At 38.0% G+C, this 20770-nt stretch overlaps 4 protein-coding genes, 1 long non-coding RNA gene and 5 other non-coding genes across 12 annotated transcripts; 1 reads left to right on the plus strand and 9 right to left on the minus strand.

The window, feature by feature from the left end:
- Nucleotides 1-313: 313 nt before the first annotated feature.
- LOC140360292 (calpain small subunit 1-like) lies at nt 314-1361 on the minus strand. Its single transcript, XM_072445503.1, has 6 exons — nt 1239-1361; nt 1122-1177; nt 953-1024; nt 792-870; nt 594-713; nt 314-431 (listed from the first exon to the last, which is right to left on the minus strand). The coding sequence occupies exons 2-6, from the start codon at nt 1143-1145 to the stop codon at nt 340-342; spliced, it is 387 nt and encodes a 128-aa protein (XP_072301604.1). The 5' UTR covers nt 1146-1177; nt 1239-1361; the 3' UTR covers nt 314-339.
- Nucleotides 1362-2381: 1020 nt separating this feature from the next.
- On the minus strand, nt 2382-3993 carry LOC140360432 (calpain-11-like). Its single transcript, XM_072445639.1, has 3 exons — nt 3790-3993; nt 3676-3687; nt 2382-2585 (listed from the first exon to the last, which is right to left on the minus strand). Exons 1-3 carry the CDS (start codon nt 3991-3993, stop codon nt 2382-2384), a joined length of 420 nt encoding a protein of 139 aa, XP_072301740.1.
- A 235-nt stretch (nt 3994-4228) lies between these two features.
- On the minus strand, nt 4229-9397 carry LOC140360433 (calpain-1 catalytic subunit-like). The gene is made up of 10 exons (XM_072445640.1): nt 9352-9397; nt 8228-8476; nt 7590-7677; nt 7388-7500; nt 6637-6770; nt 5671-5866; nt 5463-5537; nt 4827-4912; nt 4660-4731; nt 4229-4433 (listed from the first exon to the last, which is right to left on the minus strand). The coding sequence occupies exons 2-10, from the start codon at nt 8456-8458 to the stop codon at nt 4229-4231; spliced, it is 1200 nt and encodes a 399-aa protein (XP_072301741.1). The 5' UTR covers nt 8459-8476; nt 9352-9397.
- A 2085-nt stretch (nt 9398-11482) lies between these two features.
- On the minus strand, nt 11483-13477 carry LOC140360293 (uncharacterized). 2 transcript variants are annotated; one of them, XR_011926906.1, is made up of 7 exons: nt 13443-13477; nt 12784-12817; nt 12561-12612; nt 12246-12287; nt 12016-12058; nt 11755-11796; nt 11483-11563 (listed from the first exon to the last, which is right to left on the minus strand). It is a non-coding gene; the product is annotated as an uncharacterized lncRNA (long non-coding RNA). The 2 variants fall into 2 exon arrangements; XR_011926907.1 differs by having other exon boundaries at nt 11497-11559.
- Nucleotides 11644-11716, minus strand: LOC140361300 (small nucleolar RNA SNORD65). Its single transcript, XR_011926978.1, has one exon. It is a non-coding gene; the product is annotated as a small nucleolar RNA SNORD65 (small nucleolar RNA).
- LOC140361296 (small nucleolar RNA SNORD49) lies at nt 11863-11939 on the minus strand. Its single transcript, XR_011926974.1, has one exon. It is a non-coding gene; the product is annotated as a small nucleolar RNA SNORD49 (small nucleolar RNA).
- On the minus strand, nt 12125-12197 carry LOC140361297 (small nucleolar RNA SNORD65). The gene has a single exon (XR_011926975.1). It is a non-coding gene; the product is annotated as a small nucleolar RNA SNORD65 (small nucleolar RNA).
- Nucleotides 12350-12426, minus strand: LOC140361295 (small nucleolar RNA SNORD49). The gene has a single exon (XR_011926973.1). It is a non-coding gene; the product is annotated as a small nucleolar RNA SNORD49 (small nucleolar RNA).
- LOC140361298 (small nucleolar RNA SNORD65) lies at nt 12674-12745 on the minus strand. Its single transcript, XR_011926976.1, has one exon. It is a non-coding gene; the product is annotated as a small nucleolar RNA SNORD65 (small nucleolar RNA).
- Nucleotides 13478-13765: 288 nt separating the features above from the next.
- On the plus strand, nt 13766-20530 carry LOC140360571 (ras-related protein Rab-34-like). 2 transcript variants are annotated; one of them, XM_072445825.1, is made up of 11 exons: nt 13766-13874; nt 14230-14297; nt 14677-14768; nt 15648-15713; nt 16280-16381; nt 16947-17011; nt 17081-17132; nt 17216-17297; nt 18514-18604; nt 18676-18783; nt 19429-20530. In XM_072445825.1, exons 2-11 carry the CDS (start codon nt 14250-14252, stop codon nt 19476-19478), a joined length of 756 nt encoding a protein of 251 aa, XP_072301926.1. In that variant the 5' UTR covers nt 13766-13874; nt 14230-14249; the 3' UTR covers nt 19479-20530. The 2 variants fall into 2 exon arrangements, with proteins under 2 accessions (XP_072301926.1, XP_072301925.1); XM_072445824.1 differs by having other exon boundaries at nt 13787-13874; nt 14239-14297.
- Nucleotides 20531-20770: the final 240 nt, after the last annotated feature.

Below are 20770 nucleotides of genomic sequence, written 5' to 3' on the forward strand. Positions count from 1 at the left end.
TTAAGGGATGACTTGCACTGTTAAGGTTAAGGTACACTAGCCTCTCTGTCACCGTGCCGACACCTTGAGACAGAAGTGCTGCCTATTCCAAATGTTTCTGTCTGGCATGGTGGATCTTTTTTCTATTTTACATCTAATACATTTCCTACGTTTAGCGTTGATTCAAAAGCATCGTGTATATATGTGTTAAAAGGTTTTATGGGTGAACAATAATTCCAACAACATTCCAAGAAGGATCGAGAGCAGATTTTAGCACTTTATTGAAGACATTTTTGGCCGGTGCTGTGATTCTTCAGAAATAAACAGTGCTGTCGAACCACTGAAAAAATACATAAAATGTTAATAATAATAATAAACTGTTATGTACTTTTCACTTACATCATCCATGGACAATATGATAGTTCCCTCTGAGGCGCGGCTGTTGAAGAAACCTGGAACAAAACACCTGATCTTTTATCACTATTCACTTTCACGGAAAATATTTGGAACATAGGCGCACGTATATAAATTGCTTTGTTTTCAAGTTACTGGAAGAAAAATAACCAGAGCTCCACAGCAGGCCAACTATTAATGTGAACATCGGTGTAACAAACCTGTCATTTGATCCATGCGAATCATCAGAGTCAAAAAAGTCTGCAAGTCCATGGAGGGAGTGCCAAAGCTGTACCGAAACATTGCCATCCCTCCCCATTCAGCACTGAAGCCATCCAAACCTGCCTCAAGAGAAAATATTGAGTTTATCACATTTAAAATAGAGGCAATGAAGTTGAGTTGCCGTTTTGATTTGTCACCTGCAGCTCGGACCGCCATGTCGAGTTCATCCTTGCTCAGGACCCCGTTGTGATTAGCGTCAGCATCCAAAAAGATTTGCTGTAAAAATGCAATTCATCAGTTAATATATCGAAACTCATCGTGCATCCATCCGCCGCCAACTGAATTACTTCTGAATCACCTTGTATTTGTTCAGCATTTCCCAGAGTTTTGAGAATTCTTCAAAGTTCATCATCCTCATTCGACGGTCAGTCTTAGCAGGACGTTAAGTTATTAAAGGAAATCATGACAAAAATCATAAATAAAACGGCATATAACTTAGAAAGTGCTTTGTTTCAGTTTTTGGATACGTCCATAAGTACAATTAAGTTCATGCAAGAGTCGAGGCTGAAGCTTTCCAAGATTCCTTAAAACAAAAAAAGTAGTTACTTAGCCGTTAAAAGTATTATATCACTAGATAAACTTACCCCGGGCAAAGTGGTCATTCAGGAGCCGCTGGAGCTTCTTGGCATTCAGCTCGTCTCTCTGTCCACAACAAAAGCAACACAAGAGTCTCAGCTCTGGCAAGTTCCACTATTGGGGAGGATTTCATAACAGAAAGTTGACAAACCCAGTTAGCGTATTTGGCAAATATTTTCAACGCATCACCGTTGTCAACCGCGGTGGGAATCTGAGGAAATAATACAATTTTCAATGATATGAATTCATGCTTCATACAACCTCTAATACAAGCCCAATCACAAACCGGTCCATTCATTTTGCAGTTCTCCTCGGCTACTGCAACCTATTAAAAGTGTCCAAGTAGCACATATTTTCAGTAACACCCGAGCTACTACAAATAGTCACAATTAAAAACAATTTAAAGTGAAAATGGGACTAACACCTGCCACTTTAATCATGTCAACAATGCTTCATCTATTCTTACACATATTGTATTACTATTCTTTTTTTTTTTTTATGTTGCACCATAAGAAGAAAGTTCCTGGTTTGGGAATTTTGTTCAGTGACAATAGAACTTTTCTAAAACACATCCCGACAAGTGCAAGACCGGCCGCAGTGTCGTGAGTTCGAATCCCGACAATTTACAGCATGTCTTCCCCTCTCTCATCCCTCATTTCAAACTGTCCTCTCCTGTCTAATAAAGCCTACAGGCCAGAACATCTTTTAACATACAGCTACAGCAGCATAAGTTAGAAAAAGATTATACCTCAGGAAGAATTAGACCCCCCTCTTCTTCTTCCACTATTAGGTATTCCTCCTCGGGCACATCGTCATCGTCGTGGTCGTGGGCATTGGGTCGTTATTGTGCTGGTCAAGACAAATGCCAGTATTAGAAATCAAATTAGTCCTTATTTATATAGGGCAGTTATTTCAAATTAAAGAGTGAAAACCTTATTAAAATAATAGACTGAAAATGTTGAGGGCCTGTATTTGGGTATATAAAAGGTGCATTGTGTAACCTTTCTGAGGTGGAGTTTTGCCCTGAAATGCTCCTCAGTGCATTTAACTTAATCCATCTTGCATTTTGATTTAGATTTTTTTTATTGCCCTGAAAAAACACCCTCTGAAAGGTTTCACACTGCTCCTTTAGGTAACAACGTTGGCTGTTCTTACTGGATCTTCATGTGGGCCTTGGTGTAGATGGAGAGGACAAACTTGGCCCTCATGTACTGTTGCAGCATGGACGGGATGATGGCGTATTCTCCCGGACTCAGCCTGTACCAGTTGGTGACGTCCCTTTCTTGGTTGTACTGAATCTGCCCAATCTGACTATTTCTCCTGAAGAAAGCCTGATCAAGGCGTCCGGGTCTGGTCTGAAAGGATTATTAGCAAACAGATCTAATAAGTGTTTCGCTTCTACTGTTGAGGGATGTTCTTCGTCTTTTAAAGTGCATATGACTTATTTTAAAGTTTCTCATGTTTACGAATTATGACTTTGTTTGGTGGGAGTTTTGTGGTAAATATTTGTCACAGTTTTACATCAGTCAAGTTGCAGTTTGTGAAGAAAAAATAAAAAATAAGAGTTGAAAAATACAGAAAGTAGAGTAGAACCAAAAATACAGGGACAATTTAAACACAACCGACACATCTTTCAGACTTAAAATAATCATTTAACAAAAACAAAGGTGTCATCATGTATTATTATTTGTCAATTCATATCTATTGTGTAATTTATATGGATTTTGGCCCTTGTTTAGAATACGGTTGCTAGGGAACAGTTGTAGAATTACCACTGCTGCTCATGTCCAACCAGGAAGTAATATTAAACACTTCACTAAAATTGTAAAACTGGGTAAGAATAGACAAAATGTTCACTAAATATCACCATGTTCACTACATTTAGCGAAACATGTTGTCTAACCTGTCAAATGCACTCCAAGTTTCGTCTTTGAGTGCTGAACAACTGACCATTATGTAACGGGAGGATGGGCAGAAGGCGGCAAATGAGAGTTGTGAGAGAAAATGATCAAACCTTTTCTCATTCTGACAAGCGTGTTTTGACCGTCATCTAGAAACGCTTTTTACGATGGAGCTCCACAAGTCATGCATGAGTTAAAGCTGGAGCACCTCATTTACAAACTGTGAAATAATCTATTTGATTTAACCGTTCTAACTCATTCCGCTCACAGATCCTACGACACGTCACAAGTATTGACACTGATTCTTTTTGCCTCTAGCGCAGCTTCAGATCAGCGACAGTGACTCGACTCGTGGCTCTTTCTACAGGTTTGAAAAGATAAAATAGCGGTCTGATTTTACAGTACACTCTCTGGGGTGCAAACAGAGTTGATTAATTATGAGAGGAAAAAGTTGTGTACCCTAGCTTTAAGTCAAAATTAACATTACAACATTTTATTATTATTTGTTCTGTGCCAATTGTAAAATCAGTTTTCTTGTACTTACCCCAGGCGGTATCTGTTAGACAAGAAAAAACAACAACAACATATGAACTGTTACTACATGAAGTAACTGTTTACCGTATGTACTGTGCATGAAACTTAAATTCTCGATGCAGACCTGGAAAAGGTTTAATGCGACTTGGTAGTATCGGGCCTTTTTGCGGTTTCTCTCGCTGGGCTTTTGCATCAGAGTGACAAAACAGTTCATGTCAAAGTCCTCCTCCTCGTTCCTTATGTCCACCTGCACTCGAAACTGAGGGTTTGTGGAAGGTACCTGCACGGAGGACCAGGTTAGTTCATTAACAGTTTGTAAGGATATCATAGTTTGATAAATAAAAGAACATAATAGAAAAAAAAACTTTCTCAGCTTCACTGGATGATCCTACTCTTTTTAGTCCAGGTGAGGGAGCCATATAGACCAGCCTTTGTAGAGTAGGCTGGTCTATAAAGGTCCAATGCAAAAGAACACATAAACTGAGGAAACAATGTCTGTCCCACTGACTCGAGCCTGATTTATCTGTCTTCCATGACTCAATGTCAGTCGTGTCAACACCCGCTTAAAATCTCTTTAGGGTTTTGATTTGCTGTATCAGAATTTGATGGTTGGACTCACTATAGTTTATGTGTCCGCCGGCCGTATCCCAGACTCCCTCGTGAATCATCAGCTGCCACTGACAGTTCAGGTCCCCGTCCATAAAGTTTGGGTTCTCGCAACAGATGGAGAAACTAAGGAAGTTATGGCAAAAGTCCTCCAGTTCCATCCTGGACACACAAAAGAAAACACATAAAGACCTGTAATAATACAGTAGCTATGACTACAAAACACACACACATCACACATGTAGGTCCAACATATATAACTTTCTTTAATTTTGTGAAGCCCTATGAGGAGTATAATACTGCTATACAACAATATATTTTAGAAGAAGTGATGACTTGTGCTTTGAAAACAGAATGGTTCCTTAGTATTATTCTGATGTCTACCAACCAGAACTCTCCATTGTTGTCCTTCACACATTTGTTCCGATCCTTAAGGCTCACTTGGTTCCATAGTGAAGAACTGTTTGCACAGTAAGAGAATGTAAGAAAATATGTGTTATTTATTATATAGTAATTATTATTTACAAGTGGAAAACTTTTCAGAATTTTCAGAACCTGTCGCTCCACTTTCCGTTCCACTCCTGACAGCCCCAAGGGTTCAGCAGACGCACCAGCTTCACTTTGGAGCCCCTGTGATAAACCTTTGAAAATGATCATACTTATTATCATAATTATACATTATGGGCACATTAAATATAGTTCATATCAAATGAACACAAATGAAATGGATACATTTAAATGTCCGTGCGGACCTAAACAACAGCGTCGCGGCGAGACGTGCGTTTGTTTGTTTGTTTGTTTAGTAGCGCCACGGATCACATCAAACTGTCTTCCTCTGTCTTCATTTTGTCCCGTACACTGAGGGAACTATATTATGATAGATCCATGCGCTTAGACACGCGGAAACGTGCTGCTCTCGGGGGACGGGCCGACGAGGCTGCAGGTGAGCAGTAGGTGCATCCTATGATTGATACGTGGCAGAACTAATCGGCAGTCCACGCCACGAGGAAAAGAGACTCAGATTTGGGCCAAAAATCGTCCATTACGTCTATAGATTACATTTTCGTTTTTCTGTTTTAATTGAAAAACAAATGTTTGCCTTTTACAATCTGGTTTTAATCCACTTGAGCAAAATTAACTCTTGTATTTTTTTATGAGGCTTTCCGGTTGTGATTGTTTGTGTACAATTACCTCTGTGACTTTAGTGACCGAGTAGGCATGAGCGTTGACCAAACCATTGCTCTTTATTGTGTTGATAACCTTTCCCTAAAAAATAAACACAAATTGACATAAATCCATGTGCTCAACCTCAACCAGGGCAGCCAAAAAAACACTCTGAAATACAGGTCTGATTAATATTTTTAAACGTGAAGACCTATGAACAAATTGGACGACTTACAGAGTCTGCAGAGGGCGTCCCGCAGCACATCATGGACTTGCAGCCGGAGCCGTGGGACAGGGAGGTCCACAGCAGAGCGTCGTGTTCATTGTTGTGCGCATGTTGAAGAGGGAAGTTCAGACTTAATCCCCCTGACATGTCTGCGCATCCCTCGCTGGTGGATCCAATACTCATATCTGCATACGACCCACACACCCTGCAATGCACAAGACAAGAAACAGTGTCCATAGTGTGGTTTTCATTCTAAGCAAATGGCTCAACACTCAATACCAACTTCGATACAGTGATGGTTTTAAATCAGTATTTTGACAATAGAAATACAAACAATGAACAACTAACTATTAAGGAAAGGTCCAATTTTGCCATGTCCATGCTTCAGTCTTGATACTTATTCAAATGCGTATTTAATTTCAATACTAGATTTAGTATTCCATTAGTATCTGGGTATTGATTTGAACAAAACAGGATGACACACTGTTCCTCCCCAAAAAACGGATTTGTTGTTCATTCATAATTAAGAGTTAAAACTGCCTCTGGGCTTTTTTGCATACTTTTCTTTATGTAAAATGTGGTTATGAATTGTAGCGTTACTTCTAAGTGATCTATGCTTGTTTATGAAATGTAACTTGCCTGATTTATTTATAATGGCAGTTGTGCATGTGTAAATTAGCACATGTTTGTACTCACTGTTTTTTCACCTGACTGACTGACTTATAATGCTGCTTTATTGAGTGAAATCCAGTTTTACGTTCAGAAAAGCTTGTTACATGTGACACGCAGACAATGACAAACTCACAAAATCCTGCTGTTTTTGTTGTTCCTCAGTTATGATGGCTGTTGACAAAATAAAGGAGTTTGCATACAGCCTATACTTCCACCAATCTAAGAGCAAGGACCAAACCAGGTGTAAAAGTACCTTACGCTAAAACAAGTTCCAGAAAAGTGTCATTTAAAGTGTGTACTCACTTGGCGTACGCCTTCTCCATCAGAGGGACCCAGAACTCATTTGTTTGTTTTGAATGAACAGAGAAGAATTGGTTTTGATAGACTGGCAAATAATCGTCGATGACAACATCCACCCATTTACCAAACCTCCAAAACTGCAAAATAATACAAAATGTATCAGTACAGGCATGTTATTGCTCACATCACCACTGGAGGAGGCAAGTTAGGCTAAAATGAAAAGTTCGATTATGTTGTTAAAATAATACTGCAACTCAGAACTGTCAGTGTGGTGTAAATTTGTATTATTTTCAGGCTTTTTTGTCAAAGTATTAATTTAAAGCAAGAACATAAACAAACATTTTCACATTTAAAAGTGTTAAGTTTTAAGTTTGAATTATTTGAACATGAACATATTTTGCTCATATCCATTGTTTAAAAGGGCAAGTCAAATAAATGAAAACCTTAACACACCGTGAAAATTAGGTCATTAAAATGAGAATATATAATATATTTGTTAAAACAAGAAAATAAAGATTTTAAACCGTGAAACTGAACTTCTTCAAATGTGAAAATAAAGAAATCAAAACGTGAAACTGCTTAAAACGTGTAAATAAAGTAATTAAAATGTGAAACTTAAATGTAAATGTTCTCATTTTAACAAAAAAGCTTGATAATAATCGTCACACTATCAGTTGTATGTTTCCTCAACAGACAATTTTACTTTATTATATAACATTATTGGATATGAAAACACAACGGTTATGAAACACACCCTGAAGTGAAAGATTCCTGCGTAGTCGTCAAAGGATTGCTGTGGGATAACTTGAGCCTTCAGCTTTTTATTCAGAGTGAGGGAAGAAATTGCAGCCAAAAACCAGCAATTACCTGCAAAAAAGAGTCAAACACATTAAACATATTACAAATGATAGTTTAGCTAATCCAGCTAAATGTGCTTATTGTAACAATGTAATTACCCACGAGACCCTGGGCAAAGTCAAATCTAGACTCTCCACCGCTGCTGAAGACCGGATCACCTCTTATTTTGAGCATGTCCACAATTTTCTAAAAATAAAGGCACATTTTTTTTTAGTTTTTTAGAACTCAAGACTTCTTCCTGTAATTTTTCTGGCCAAATTGTAACTTTACAGGCTCAGGATTCCACCAAACAAAGTAAGAGAACCTGTCATATGCTCTTTAAGCTAAGTACACCCTGAACAGTGGCTAAATATTTGTCTTTTGAAATAATACTTTTCACCTTTTCAAGCACATTTCACTGTTTTAGTATTCCACACATTGTATTTATTAACCTTTATTTTACGAAAACAACCATTGGTATAGAACATTCTTCTTTCAAGGGTGACCTGACATGGAAATGCAGCAGTACACAAATAATACATTTATTTACAAAAACTTTCCGGGTTATAAATGACTTCTTACAGTGGGCGGGGCTTTGAGAGGGCGGGCTTTCTGAGCTCCAGGCATTTATTTGAACAATCATGAATGAAACACAATTTGGTCTGTTTTAAATGACATGGCAAAACGTGGTATTACTGCAGTAAATAACTAATAAGTGTTTAGTTTGTTATAATAAGATACTGTTATGGATACGTACGTTTGGTCTGCACCAGCGGACTTGTGCCTCTTGTGAAGCCGTAAGTTCAGGAATGTCTCCCAGTGAGCTGACGTTGGGTCCAAACGTCTTGACGACAAACATCTTCTTTCGTTGCACATGGTAGTTTTTGAGGTATTCGAAGTCCTGCTCTTTGTGAAACTTCTCCGGGTTGGAGGCGCTCCCCAAACTCCCGTGCGGGTACCGCAGGTTGATAATGGAGGTGCAAGACATGCTACAGAAGACACAGGGCTAAAGAAGACACAGGGCTGCTTTCAGGGACAGTGAGATTGTTCTTAAATAGGTCATTTTCACTGACGCGGGTTATTTGACGCTCAGACCCCGGCAGGAGACATTGTGATTATTGTGTGTGCCATTATAGAATTACCTATGTTAGATGCGTCCCCCCAGGGCCTGGAGACTGGATTTAAGATAAGATAATCCTTTATTGTCCACACATGGGGAAATTTCATTGTTGCAACGCAGGTAGATACAGAGGAAAAGAACAGATCACTTATAGGAAGTTTGAAAAACACTCTCAATAGAAGATCTCCTATAAACAAAAACTCCTATAGACAAAACCTCCCATTTCCCAACAAGGGATGGAGGGGAAAAATAATAAAGATAAAAATAAATAAATAAATAAATAAATATCATTGCATGTGATCACGACAGTAATTGCACATGAATATTTACGCTGGAGCTTCATTACTTGAGTTTGTGGACTAAGCGAACCCAAAGCAGAATTATTTATCTTTTCAAATGTGTCTTATTTCTGTTTTATTGACTATATTTGCATGTGTTTTACACTGAACACATGAGAGAAAAGAACAGCAAACATGAGAGAAAAGACCGCTTTTCTAAGGTTTACATTTGGCATCCCTTCCACGCAGTCGCTTAAAGAAACGTATTTTTGATCCTTGTTTAAAAAGAAAAAGTGGACCAATTACAATGTTTACACAACTAAAGTCTATACATAAAATATAACTAAATATACATTTGATGATCACAATTTGTCTTATCAATCCAAGTTAGCATGTACATTCTAAAACAAGCTATAACTCAACTGTCAAACTACCTCCGACATCAGAAAAATACAAAGTAAATGAAATAGAGGTAAGTCAGACCTGCTGCTTTGAGGTTGTTTCAGTCAGACCTGGAGCAGAGCGGTTTCCCAGAGAACAGCCTGTTATCTGTGTGATGTTCTGTTATATATATATGTGTGAAGAGTCAAAGGCACCTCCTATAAAGCCCTAAAGCCAAGAGTGACAGGAAAAATGAAAACCACCACTTTACTGTGAGAGGCGCCTCCAGCCTGTCAGACTGGATCAGACCTACACAAACTTTCTGCCAAAGTTCAAAGTTATTGTAAGACCTATTTTGTGCACATTTATGAAAGAACAAATACTAGTACTACTCTAGATCTACTAGTAGAGTAGGATCTAATGAAGTGATGTTAAATGCTTCTATATTATCTGGCAACAGTTAAAACATGTTTATTCTTCAGGATGTTGGAGTCGCCACTGTTTTCACTGGGAAAATTGGCATTACATAGAAAGATTGGCCAAAAAGGTATGCAGTCAGGGCAAAAAAGAAGAAATACCATCTCTGCAGCTCTGGACCAGTCAGGTCTGTGGAGTGAAGCCTCTCCTCAGTAAAGACACATGACAGCCCACCTGGAGTTCACAGAAAGGATCTGACCATGAGAAACAAAAAATCTCTGGTCTGACAAAAAAAAAGTCTTTGGCTTCAATAGCAAACATGTTGTTGTTGTTGTTACTTTTAATGGCAGTTGGCAGCCGATTGAAAAGGTGCATTTTCCACCACCTACTGTAGTTTGTGTGTTTTACGCTTTGCGGTTAAAAACAAAAACGTGCTTGCAGAAATTTCTGGACATGTTGACACGAGACAGGAACATGCCTGAGGACACAGAAAGCACATATGCAAATCTCTGAGCAAATAACTCGCTCAAAGACATACAATGACTTCAAGTATCTCTATCAAAATAATGTCTTTATTTTAGCATAATCTAATCTTTTTACTGTCATACATTGTTTTATGCAGCACCAAAACAAGCTCCTACTTTGTGAAATGTTCACTGGCATTAAAATGGATTCTGATGCTGGCGGAGCAATGCTGTTACGTTCAAAAGCTTTTATGAGTTTCCTTTTTTACAGCCACAAAACGTTAAGCTTTCATTTTGAACATGCTATTTACAGGCACATAACAAAATCGAACAAAGAAAAGCAGGAACAGACCCATAGTCCGACGTAAAGTCATATCTGCTGTCAGTGGAAATTAAGGCCAAAAATAATTCACCTGGGAGCAGAGTAGAAACTTCAACTCTTGGCTCCTCTGAACATGTCCAGTTTGGAGTATTTCAACCAACCCCAAAGTAGTAGTAGTAACAGTCGTCTTTGTCTTCAGCATACAAATCCTTATGAAAGTCACTAACCCCCCTACTATGACACCATTAACACCAACTTGTTAGAATTGATTAGACAGTCACCGAATAGGATAACCAATATCAATTTTAATCCACAAAAATTGTACTTGCGCCAATTTTGAGCCCTTCAAAGGCCAAACACAGCTGGCTCCTCAGAACAACTCTTTAAATTGTGTTGTGTACCAGTATGTACTTAAGTAGAGGAAATAAAGCTTTCAGTATAGAAACAGCATGGGCGGTAGAGTGAACACAAGTAAACATTCTCAAAGTAATTCAAGGCAGAGTTTATAAAGTAATTTGTTGAGTTTTTTGGTTTGGAGTTTGTTTATAGAGATCTTTTAAACAAACGTAAGTGTTTATAACTTCCTATAAGTTCTGTTCCTTTCCTCTGTATCTACCTGCATTGCAACAATGAAATTTCCCCACGTGTGGACAAGGACTAGCTTTATTTGGGGCTTAAAGCATTTAATGTAAAGATTCAAAATGCTTCTTAGCGATTGAACACACAGCAGATGACTGCGTTTGGAAGAGTTCAGCTTTGAGAGACATTACTGCGAGTCTTAGTAGCGCCACAGCAAAGTTGAGAAAACATCTCGGAAATGTGCCAAGACTTGCACATGTCATACTGTAACATCACTATACCTCCTCGTCAGGTCTGATCTCACGCTCCAAATGCCAGTCCTGTGAGTACTTTGAGCTATGCAGTAAAACATACCCTCAGGATACAGTAGGACTGTTAGGCACTTCTTCCTATAATTTTCATATTCTAGCAATTGTGCAACAGCTGAAATTTTAAATAAAAACACAATGTACAGATTTAAATAGTTATTTATTTTCAAATCAGGTCTTCACAAACATCAAGTTTAATATTCCAAGTCCACCAGCAGAACTACCTTGGGGGAAAAAAAACAACAAAAAAAAAGTCGTTACAAAATGCAAATCACGAAAGAAATTCTCTTCGCTAGTTTAAACGTGTCAGAAAACCGATCATCACCACTGAACATCTGACGGTAATTCCAGCTATTTCAGTTTAGGCTTCATCACAACGCAAGTGTAAGATGTGACCATTTATAATCATTTATACCTGAAGTGGCACTTGTGGGGATCCCGAGCCGGACACATGACCCTGTTGAAAGAGACTAGTTAAGTTTAAAGACTTCACACTAGATTTTTCAAAGTGAATTTCCGAGCAGCTCAGAACATTGGATGAGAAACATCGTCAGTTATCGCATCAGACGGCACTTCCTATTCCAGAGTTTCATCACTGATTAATGCGGTACAAAAGATTAAAATGTGGAATTTAAGCACAATGGCAGAAGTTAAACATGTAAAGTGCAGAACTTACCTGCTGAACACTTTACTTTTGACAGCTCGTTCAGCCTCGAGACCTGCCAAGAGAAAGGACTTTAGATTTTGGAATTCAACACAATCGTTCATTGTCAGAGTCATTTAGAGTTCAGGAAACCAAAAGTCACCACTACACCATCTGACGGTAATTCCAGCTATTTCAGTTTAGTCTCATCACAACGAATGTAGTAAAAAAAAACACAACTATAAACTACATTTGCGCTTTACCTTAATGAAATAGTCAGGGCGACAAATCCAGATGAGTTTAGCCTGTTAAGACAAATTTGTTAGACTAAGGAAATATGTAAAAACAACACTTTGCACCATATGCGGCTCAGAACATTGGATTAGAAACATCGTCAGTTATCGCATCAGACGGCACTTCCTATTCCAGAGTTTCATCATCGTCTGAATGATGTCAGTTTATTTAATGTTGTATGAACACAAAGCCCATTTTCTTTAACAGGTTTAAGCTTATTTGGCACAATTTATAAGCATACATTCAATGACTGATATGGTTTAGAGTGCACTACATTTACTTACCAGCCATTGTAATGTTAAGCTTCATAATATATAGATTACTCGAACTGAAGATCTGCAAAGACAAAGTGTTAAAACTTCAGTGTTTAACGTTAAACTATTTAATAACTTCCGGAGTTCAGAAAACCAAAGATCACCACTTAAAATCTGACGGTAATTCCAGCTGTTTAGTTTGAATATCATCATCACTAAAAACCATAAAGCAAGAACACAGCTCAAAACTTACCATTTTCTCTTCTCAAAGATCGGTCACGTTGTACCTACGGAAAGCATGAGACGACAAATTACAAGACTAGTTTGTAGAGAAGCTCAAGGTTGAAAGATCCAGCTTATTTTTAGTTATACATTCTTAGAGACTAGATTGTTAGGAATTCACCAGAAATAAATCTCAGATTTAAGCTTTGAGTCGTGGTTAACAGGAGACCTAAGGATGTGTCAATTTAGGTTTAGGAAGAGCAAAAATAAACTTCAGATTTCCTGCTCAAGTATAATTCTAAATACACTTTGGAATGAATCATAAAACTATTCAAAATGCAAAAAAAGCCATAAACTACTTTTGATGAGTATGCATTATTCTATTCATACAAGCACATGGTTTACCGTGCACCGCTACTGGAGTTAAACCAATCTAAAGCCTTTAAACCAGTGTAAGAAATGGTGCAACCAAGTTAAATCAATTGCTCGGATCATATTACAGTCGCACATCGATAAGAAAACATTCTTGGCCTAGTTTCTCCTGCGTACTTCCAGTAGCTGAAGGTAAAATTAGTCTGGCCAGAAACGTAGTACTAATTATACCAAAATGACATTCCCTAACAAGCATATAATACACTGAAGTTAAACAACTTATTAAAACAAGTTTAGACAATTTTAGTGCGCGCCTACTTTCCCATAAGCACCATGCAAGGAGCAGGCAGCAGAAGAGAGAGAGAGGAGCATGGTCGGCGGTGGTTTTATACTCACGTCGCGGACTTATGGCGTCATCATTCGAACAAAAAAGGCGCCTGCAAGAAAAAAAATATATATATTTATGTATTTGTTTATCATACAAACACATATACGGCTAACAGCTGAATAATTAGTATAAAATCTTCAATTCAACAAAACGTTAATATTTCGGTTCGTTTATTCAAACACATCTGTTGTAGTGAATTTAAATGACCAGCAGATGGCGGTGTTTGAGGTTTCAATCATCTGTTCGGGCTGTTCTTTGACTCCGGTGGAAACTTTGTGGATAAGTTTATCTCTCGGAGCCACGGAGATGACAACTGCAAGGTGGAACAGGCTCTAGTTTTTAACATCATTTACGAAAACGAGGTAACCAAATTTTGAGCTCTCTTCGTTTTGTAAGCCTCTTTTATTAATCCTTGCATTTCATTTTTAATTGACGAGGTTTGACCAATCAGTGTAATTCAGTCAGTGGTGCCTTACTGTTACTAATTTAGAGTTCAGTGAGAGTCAGGGCTATGCAGCAAATACACTTGAATACATTGCAATTTTCAGTAAATTGTTAATATAGGTTAAGTAAACTTAAGTAGAAGGGCATATTATTGGGTTGAGTAGCTAATGTTGTAATGTTCTCAATTTATTTTTTATATATTGCTCCTTGTTTTTTGTTTGCATTATTTTATGTTTAAGTGAAAACCGTCACTGTCTTTTGTGTTCTAATTAGGGACTGTTTGTATCTGCACCATGTTACCTCCAGTAAAGAAGAACCGTGTCATCACACAGCTCCCAAAGGTACTAGAAAAGTATTTATGTGAATTTTCCATCGTATTGTAGGAATGTTATGAAAAACGTCATGAAAAACATTTCATGAAAAAAACGTTTTTACAGTTATTCATGATTATTGAGACTGTGACAAATCAACAGTGAAATCTTTCATTCCTGTGGTCTGACATGTCACCGTTCCTCAAGTTTGTGACCAGCTTTATGAAGTTGAACTTTCAGACTAAATAAAGTTAAATGTGACAAAAACAGCCAGCTAAAAAATAAATAATATGTTTGTTGTTGATGTTACGCTTCTATATGGACCTGAATAATCACAATTATTGATTAACTGAATAATCTTGCCATCCCGATCATATAGTATTTCATAAACTTTACCTCCCTCTTTCAGTGCTTCAGTTCCACCTCAACGCTGCACACCAACGACAGCTTCCATCCTCAGGTCAAAGCCGTGTGTCAGGTCCAGAAACCTGGATCCATCAGGTGAGACTTGTGTTGATTGATTGATTGATTGATTTTTGGCATCGTCACAAAATCAGAATCACAAACTGGTCAGATTGTGGAAGCTGCTGTTTAACTTTGACTAACCAGTTTTATGGTTAGTTATATTTCTAATTACTGGGCCTTCCACATGAAACAAAAAACTGTCACGAAGTTCAACGTCTTACCGTTCGTCACAAATAAACAAAAATTAAATATTTTTTTGTCTTCATAGCTCCAGAAAGTGGTACCATTATTCAACCCAAACGACATGATAATTGTTGAGTTGAAAAGATTGGAAGATGAATAGGGCACTTTTGTGGAGTCGATAACAAATCAACATTTTGTAGATCATGAGTTTGGATTTGACTTGAATAAACAGTGAATCTCCTGCAGAGTTTTATAAGACACTGCTCTGCACTCAATCTGCAAGACCGCTGTGTTTCATTGTGGCATTTGTTTGTCTCGGTTAAATTTTATTGTCAGTGGAGAGACTTTGCAATCTAGGAATGTATTTTGGCAGTTTGATGCTAAAATATAAGGCTACATTATATTCTGCTTTCTGCATGACATAACTTTTTTTGTAAATCTTCCATTGTTCGTGTTCTTCAGGGCTTCCACAATGTGATTTATGTGAGAATTATAAAGCCAAACATCAGTGGAAACTTTTGAAAAAGTTACTGCTCCTTATTTATCGCACTAGAAAATTTAAATTTTCATCCACTCAATAGTCAATAATCTGAACATTAAATGGTTCAAAATCAGGAGTGTGGCTGTACTTTAGCATAATCCTAATTCCATATGTCCATTTTACTGTTAAATGTTTAGTTATTTACTTGTCTTAACTTCATCTAATTCTTTCTTTGATCAACACTTTTTCAGTTTTAACATCGCCAAGGTCATTGTCGTGGGTGATGTCGCGGTCGGTAAAACGTGCTTGATCAGCAGGTAAGAGACGTTTGTCTCAATGAACTAAATAAAGCGACGTTTGTGTCGGAGCGTTTGTGCATGAACACTGCCTTTTCTATTTCTATTAGTGGTTTTAAAATGATCTCAATCTGTTAGAAGTCAAAGTAGAAATCGTTACTAAAGTTGGGATCATCAAAAGTTGTTCTCAAGCAATTCCTACTTAAATAAGGGTTGAAAAGGTATTTGAAGAAAATACTACTACTTTTTGAAAATACAGTCTGTGCATTATTTCATGTTTTATTTGTCTGAATACATTTCACCTCCAAACTGTGACTCAGTACTTAGTTGTTTCTCTAAATACCTTTTCACTTGAGTATTTGTTTGGATCACTACTTTTACTTCTGTGTAAGTAAACTCGAGTACACAGTTACACATACTCACTCCGCTGCCTCTAGTTCTGCTAATAAATGCTCATTATAATGTAGAGTTTATGTTTTGCGTCTGACTTTGGTTCATTCTTAGAAGTTAAGTTAAGCTCAAAGTAACACTGTGAGAGCTTTGATGTTGTCAGTGTTGTTACATGTAGTTTTCTGTCTTTCCTGGAGGTTTTGCAAAGACGAGTTTGAGAAAAACTACAAAGCGACCATTGGCGTGGACTTTGAGATGGAGAGATTCGAGGTGCTGGGAGTCCCCTTCAGTTTACAGCTGTAAGTAACTGGAATGATTGAATTTCTGTTTCTAATCTGTTGTAAATTTGATTACAGACCCAGAAATATAACGTTTTATCTCTGGGTTTCACGCTTCATTATCTACAAAGCAGTGGTCACATGCTGCCCTTAAATGTCTTGGATAGGTTCAAAATGAGCGTGCTAATCTTTTTAAGTTTCTGAAACATACAACATTTTTATGATACTTTTATTTTTCAAACTTCCCTTATTTATCTTATATTTAGAAATGGCCAATATATTGAAAAAAAATGCATAATATGATGAATGTTGTTTTGACGATAAGCACATGTTTTAATATCATGCATATATATTTCTTTTAACAATTAAGTACTATTTGGTCACTTTTGTTGGTAATTTTTTAGTCCATGTAGATTTTTCTGATACTCAAACCTCAACTAATACATTTAAAGACACGTTTTCTGTTGAATTGACATCAAATTGCCTGAAGAGGATCCTCCAAAAAAGCATCAAGACGTTCATTTTTTTGTAAATTCTTTGTAAATAACTCGACTTATTCTGACAATGGACGTTCTTTTTGTTGCAGATGGGACACAGCCGGACAAGAGAGATTCAAGTGCATCGCCTCGACGTACTACAGAGGAGCCCAAGGTGAAAAACTGACCGCTAAACTCATTATTATTGAAATGCACGCAGCTGAACTAACGTGTGCTCTCACAGCCATTATAGTGGTGTTCGACCTGAGCAGCACCACGTCTTTAGCACATGCCAGGTAAGAAGGATCGCCTCATTACGGGACGGCGGGGGCATTAAAAAAACATTAGGCGTAGATTAAAACTGTGGGTTTGTGCGCAGGCAGTGGCTGGAGGACTCGATGAAGGAAAACGACCCGTCCAGTGTTTTACTGTTTCTTGTTGGCACCAAGAAGGACCTCAGCGTGAGCGCATTTACTTTACTGTTTTCCCTCAATATTGTGACACCTCATATTTGATGTATATAATTCATTTGTATCTATTAACCTTTATTAAACCGGGTAAAAAACTCATTGAGATCTAGGGCTGTTGTCGACTAAAGAAATGATTGTTTTGCCGATCGATTAGTCGACTAAAAATATGTCAAGTATCTCTATGTATCGTACCCAAACTGCACTCACAAGAGCACGACACAGGAGTTCACGCAAAAACGACTATTCAAGCAGAAAAGTAAAAAAGAAATCCAATATATCTAGGTGTAAAAAAGGCTGATAACATTTGTGAATCACTTTCAAATATTTTTCTTATCTCCTTATCTTACAACCTAAAGAAAAGAATTAGTCGACTAAGACTGATGCCGACAGATGAATCGACTAAACGACTAAGGAAATACAGTCCTATTGTGATCGAGATTTCTTTTTCAAGAGCGAAAACCCTTAAACGAAACCAATATACAGTAATACCTTATAACATTCCATTTGTCTCGCGCTCTCCCTCATGTCATGCTGCCGCGACCTCTAAAGCCCACCAAACAACCACCTAAATGTCCAACACTTAAGGACTTAGGTCATGTTCATGCTACAGGTCAAGTCTGATTTTTCTTTTCCCAAATCTGTCTTGACCCAGTGACCCAGGCCACTTTCACATCTTTTGCAACAGGACAGCAGTCTGAACACACAACACTAATCTGAAATGCTGCACATGTCGAGGTGGGCAATAAATCGAAATCTAGATATATATATAATACATGTTATTCTGGAGACAGGCAAGATTTGAATGTCGAATAATATTTTGATAGTAAAAAAATGCGTTGTAATGTGGATATAATGGGATGTTTCTGCACTTTTGTGGTTTATTTTATAGTCATTTCACATTTGTCTGATAATTAAACCTCAACTGATTTGTTTAAAGACATGTTTTAACACATTTTTGTTGGATTGTTGGATTCACAGAATATTGTATCAACACCGTTGTTGGGAGACTCATAAAAAAAGATTTGGATAGGTCAAAAAAACAATCCGATTTGGAAAAAAAACTGAATTGAGTGTGTGTTCAGGAAGTGCAAAGAAAACAGGATTAAAGAACACCCCAAAACCAGGATTAAAGTCTTACCCAGGCAAAAGCATGGACTACTAACCATCTATATGACTGTAAAACAAGTGTTTATTCTGTCTGTGCCAGTCTCCGGATCAGCTGGACACGATCGAGCGAGAGGCCATCAGACTCTCAGAGGAAATCAAGGCGGAGTACTGGGCCGTGTCCGCCAAGTCCGGTGAGAGCCAGAGTCACATTTACACTTTACATTTGCTCGTCCCCCTGTCAATGTGGATGTTTCTGCTTCAGGAGACGGAGTGAGGGACTTGTTCTTCAGAGTGGCTTCTCTGACGTTTGAGGCCAACGTTTTGTCCGAACTCGAGAAAAATGGGTCCAAGCCTCAAGGGGACATTATCAGTAAGTGCTAAAGACATTTTAACAATCCTGAAGACATTTAAACAATCCCGAAGACATTTAAACAATCTTGAAGACATTTAAACAATCCCGAAGACATTCAAACAATCAAAGAGACATTTAAACAATCCTAAAGACATTCAAACAATCAAAGAGACATTTAAACAATCCTAAAGACATTCAAACAATCCTAGAGACATTTAAACAATCCTGAAGACATTTAAACAATCCTGAAGACATTTAAACAATCCTGAAGACATTCAAACAATCCTAGAGACATTTAAACAATCCTGAAGACATTCAAACAATCCTAGAGACATTTAAACAATCCCAAAGACATTTAAACAATCCTAAAGACATTCAAACAATCAAAGAGACATTTAAACAATCAAAGAGACATTTAAACAATGTTCTTCTTTACTGGAGGTAGAGACATTCAAACATTTATATACAGTCTTTGCATGAACGTCTCTGTTTGAAGGTGTCGGCTCAGTGTAGCTGCCACGCTGTGGTCAGACTGCCCCAGGACAGCTGTGGCTACAGACTTAGTGTGACCGAGGCATGAATGAATAATAAATAATAAATGAACGTGAAGCTACTTATGACACCAGAGGTTTTCTCTATGACTATCGTCTTATTTTGTTGCAGGAATCACAGACAGCTCAGACAAGCCCAAGAGGACGTCGACTTGCTGCTGATCAGGAGTCAGTTTAGAGCTCTGTAAATCTCACGGGAAAAGCACACCACAGACACAGGCTCTGCGTTCGCCCCGAGAGGAATGCAGTTTGTCCGTGTCCGACATCAGCCCGGAAACACGCAGCACAAACAAGATGCTCCGGCTGTTTGTCGTCTCTGGAATCTGAGTCAAGTGACCTTCAACAACCGCCGCTCTGTGCTCCACGACCGCCGCCATCTCCAAGTTTGACCCCAGGAATGTGCATCTCGCTGTGCAATTATTAACGATTCAAGAGCATTATTGAGTGGGACGAGACAGGACACACATTTGGACTGTTGTCTTTACCTGGTTTTAAGTCAGGACTAAACTAAATTAAAACCAGGACTTAAGTAGAATCCACAAATCTGCCCTAAACTTAATCTTAGTATAAACCACGACCAAACCGCTCAACCACCAGAACTAATTGACGTAAACTGGATTTTAGATGCACAAAACAAGTGTTAAAACCAACTTTAGACCAGGGGTGGAAAGTACTTATTACAAATACACACATACATACTATATTTTGAGTAGGTTTCTTTGGGTAATTGTACTTTTTTAGACATGCACTTGTTCTTAAGTCTAATTCTGGATTGGTAATTGTCTTCAGCTACATGTAAAATCACATTAAGTCCCGATCGTCCCAGTCCCAGCGCCGTCTCTGCTGCTTTCTGTCTACAAACTCACATAAACAGAACTGCATGGCCTTCTCCGCTTGTCCAGAGCTCAGAGAATATGTTTAAAACGACTTAATTCAGCTTTAAAATGTTTAATCAATCAAGTTTATTATACATGACTTATCTTGTGTTGTATTAAAACTGTGGATTTAATAACTAATACTTTGAGCAGTATTTTTGATGCACTTTTACACATTTGTCTTTATTAATCGAGTACTTTTTCAGCCACGTACTTTGGCTCTAGTACACATTTCCAGTACTCTTTCCACTACTGCACTTGAGTCCTGTGAGTAAATAAAGAAAAATGCCACTGTATTTGACCTTCAGATTCAAGTCTGAAACATTTTGGGACTTAAACAACCAGTGTAACCGATGATACTGTTATGAAGCGTCTTTAATATTAAAATGGTTCATATTCAGAGTCTGTCACGGTCTGAACTCTCTGTCCCGTTCCAAATGTGTTATCTTTGCTTTGCCCTCATCGTCATGTGTCTTTCCTCTGCTAATGTGATGCGTACGCCGCCTCTCATGACCGAGGTTATACCCACAATGCATTTCTCTGACACAGCCACTCGCACGGTCCTGAGAAAGGGAGGGA

Source organism: Eucyclogobius newberryi, unplaced genomic scaffold (assembly GCF_026437365.1).
Source record: "Eucyclogobius newberryi isolate DKJ021-1_F unplaced genomic scaffold, fEucNew1.0.hap1 SCAF_15, whole genome shotgun sequence".
In the NCBI taxonomy this organism is placed as follows: Eukaryota; Metazoa; Chordata; class Actinopteri; order Gobiiformes; family Gobiidae; genus Eucyclogobius; species Eucyclogobius newberryi.

Coding starts and splice junctions, on each gene's coding strand:
- LOC140360292 (XM_072445503.1), bottom strand. CDS start 1,145: ATGAACTTAATTGTACTTATGGAC. Junction 871..952: donor AAATGCTGAACAAATACAAG/GTGATTCAGAAG, acceptor GCATTTTTACAG/CAAATCTTTTTGGATGCTGA. Junction 714..791: donor CATGGCGGTCCGAGCTGCAG/GTGACAAATCAA, acceptor CTCTTGAGGCAG/GTTTGGATGGCTTCAGTGCT.
- LOC140360432 (XM_072445639.1), bottom strand. CDS start 3,993: ATGATATCCTTACAAACTGTTAATGAACTAACCTGGTCCTCCGTGCAG.
- LOC140360433 (XM_072445640.1), bottom strand. CDS start 8,458: ATGTCTTGCACCTCCATTATCAACCTGCGGTACCCGCACGGGAGTTTG. Junction 7,678..8,227: donor TCCGCTGGTGCAGACCAAAC/GTACGTATCCAT, acceptor CTTTATTTTTAG/AAAATTGTGGACATGCTCAA. Junction 4,434..4,659: donor GACAACAATGGAGAGTTCTG/GTTGGTAGACAT, acceptor TTGTGTGTCCAG/GATGGAACTGGAGGACTTTT.
- LOC140360571 (XM_072445825.1), top strand. CDS start 14,250: ATGTTACCTCCAGTAAAGAAGAACCGTGTCATCACACAGCTCCCAAAG. Junction 14,298..14,676: donor TCATCACACAGCTCCCAAAG/GTACTAGAAAAG, acceptor TCCCTCTTTCAG/TGCTTCAGTTCCACCTCAAC. Junction 17,133..17,215: donor ACGTCTTTAGCACATGCCAG/GTAAGAAGGATC, acceptor GTTTGTGCGCAG/GCAGTGGCTGGAGGACTCGA.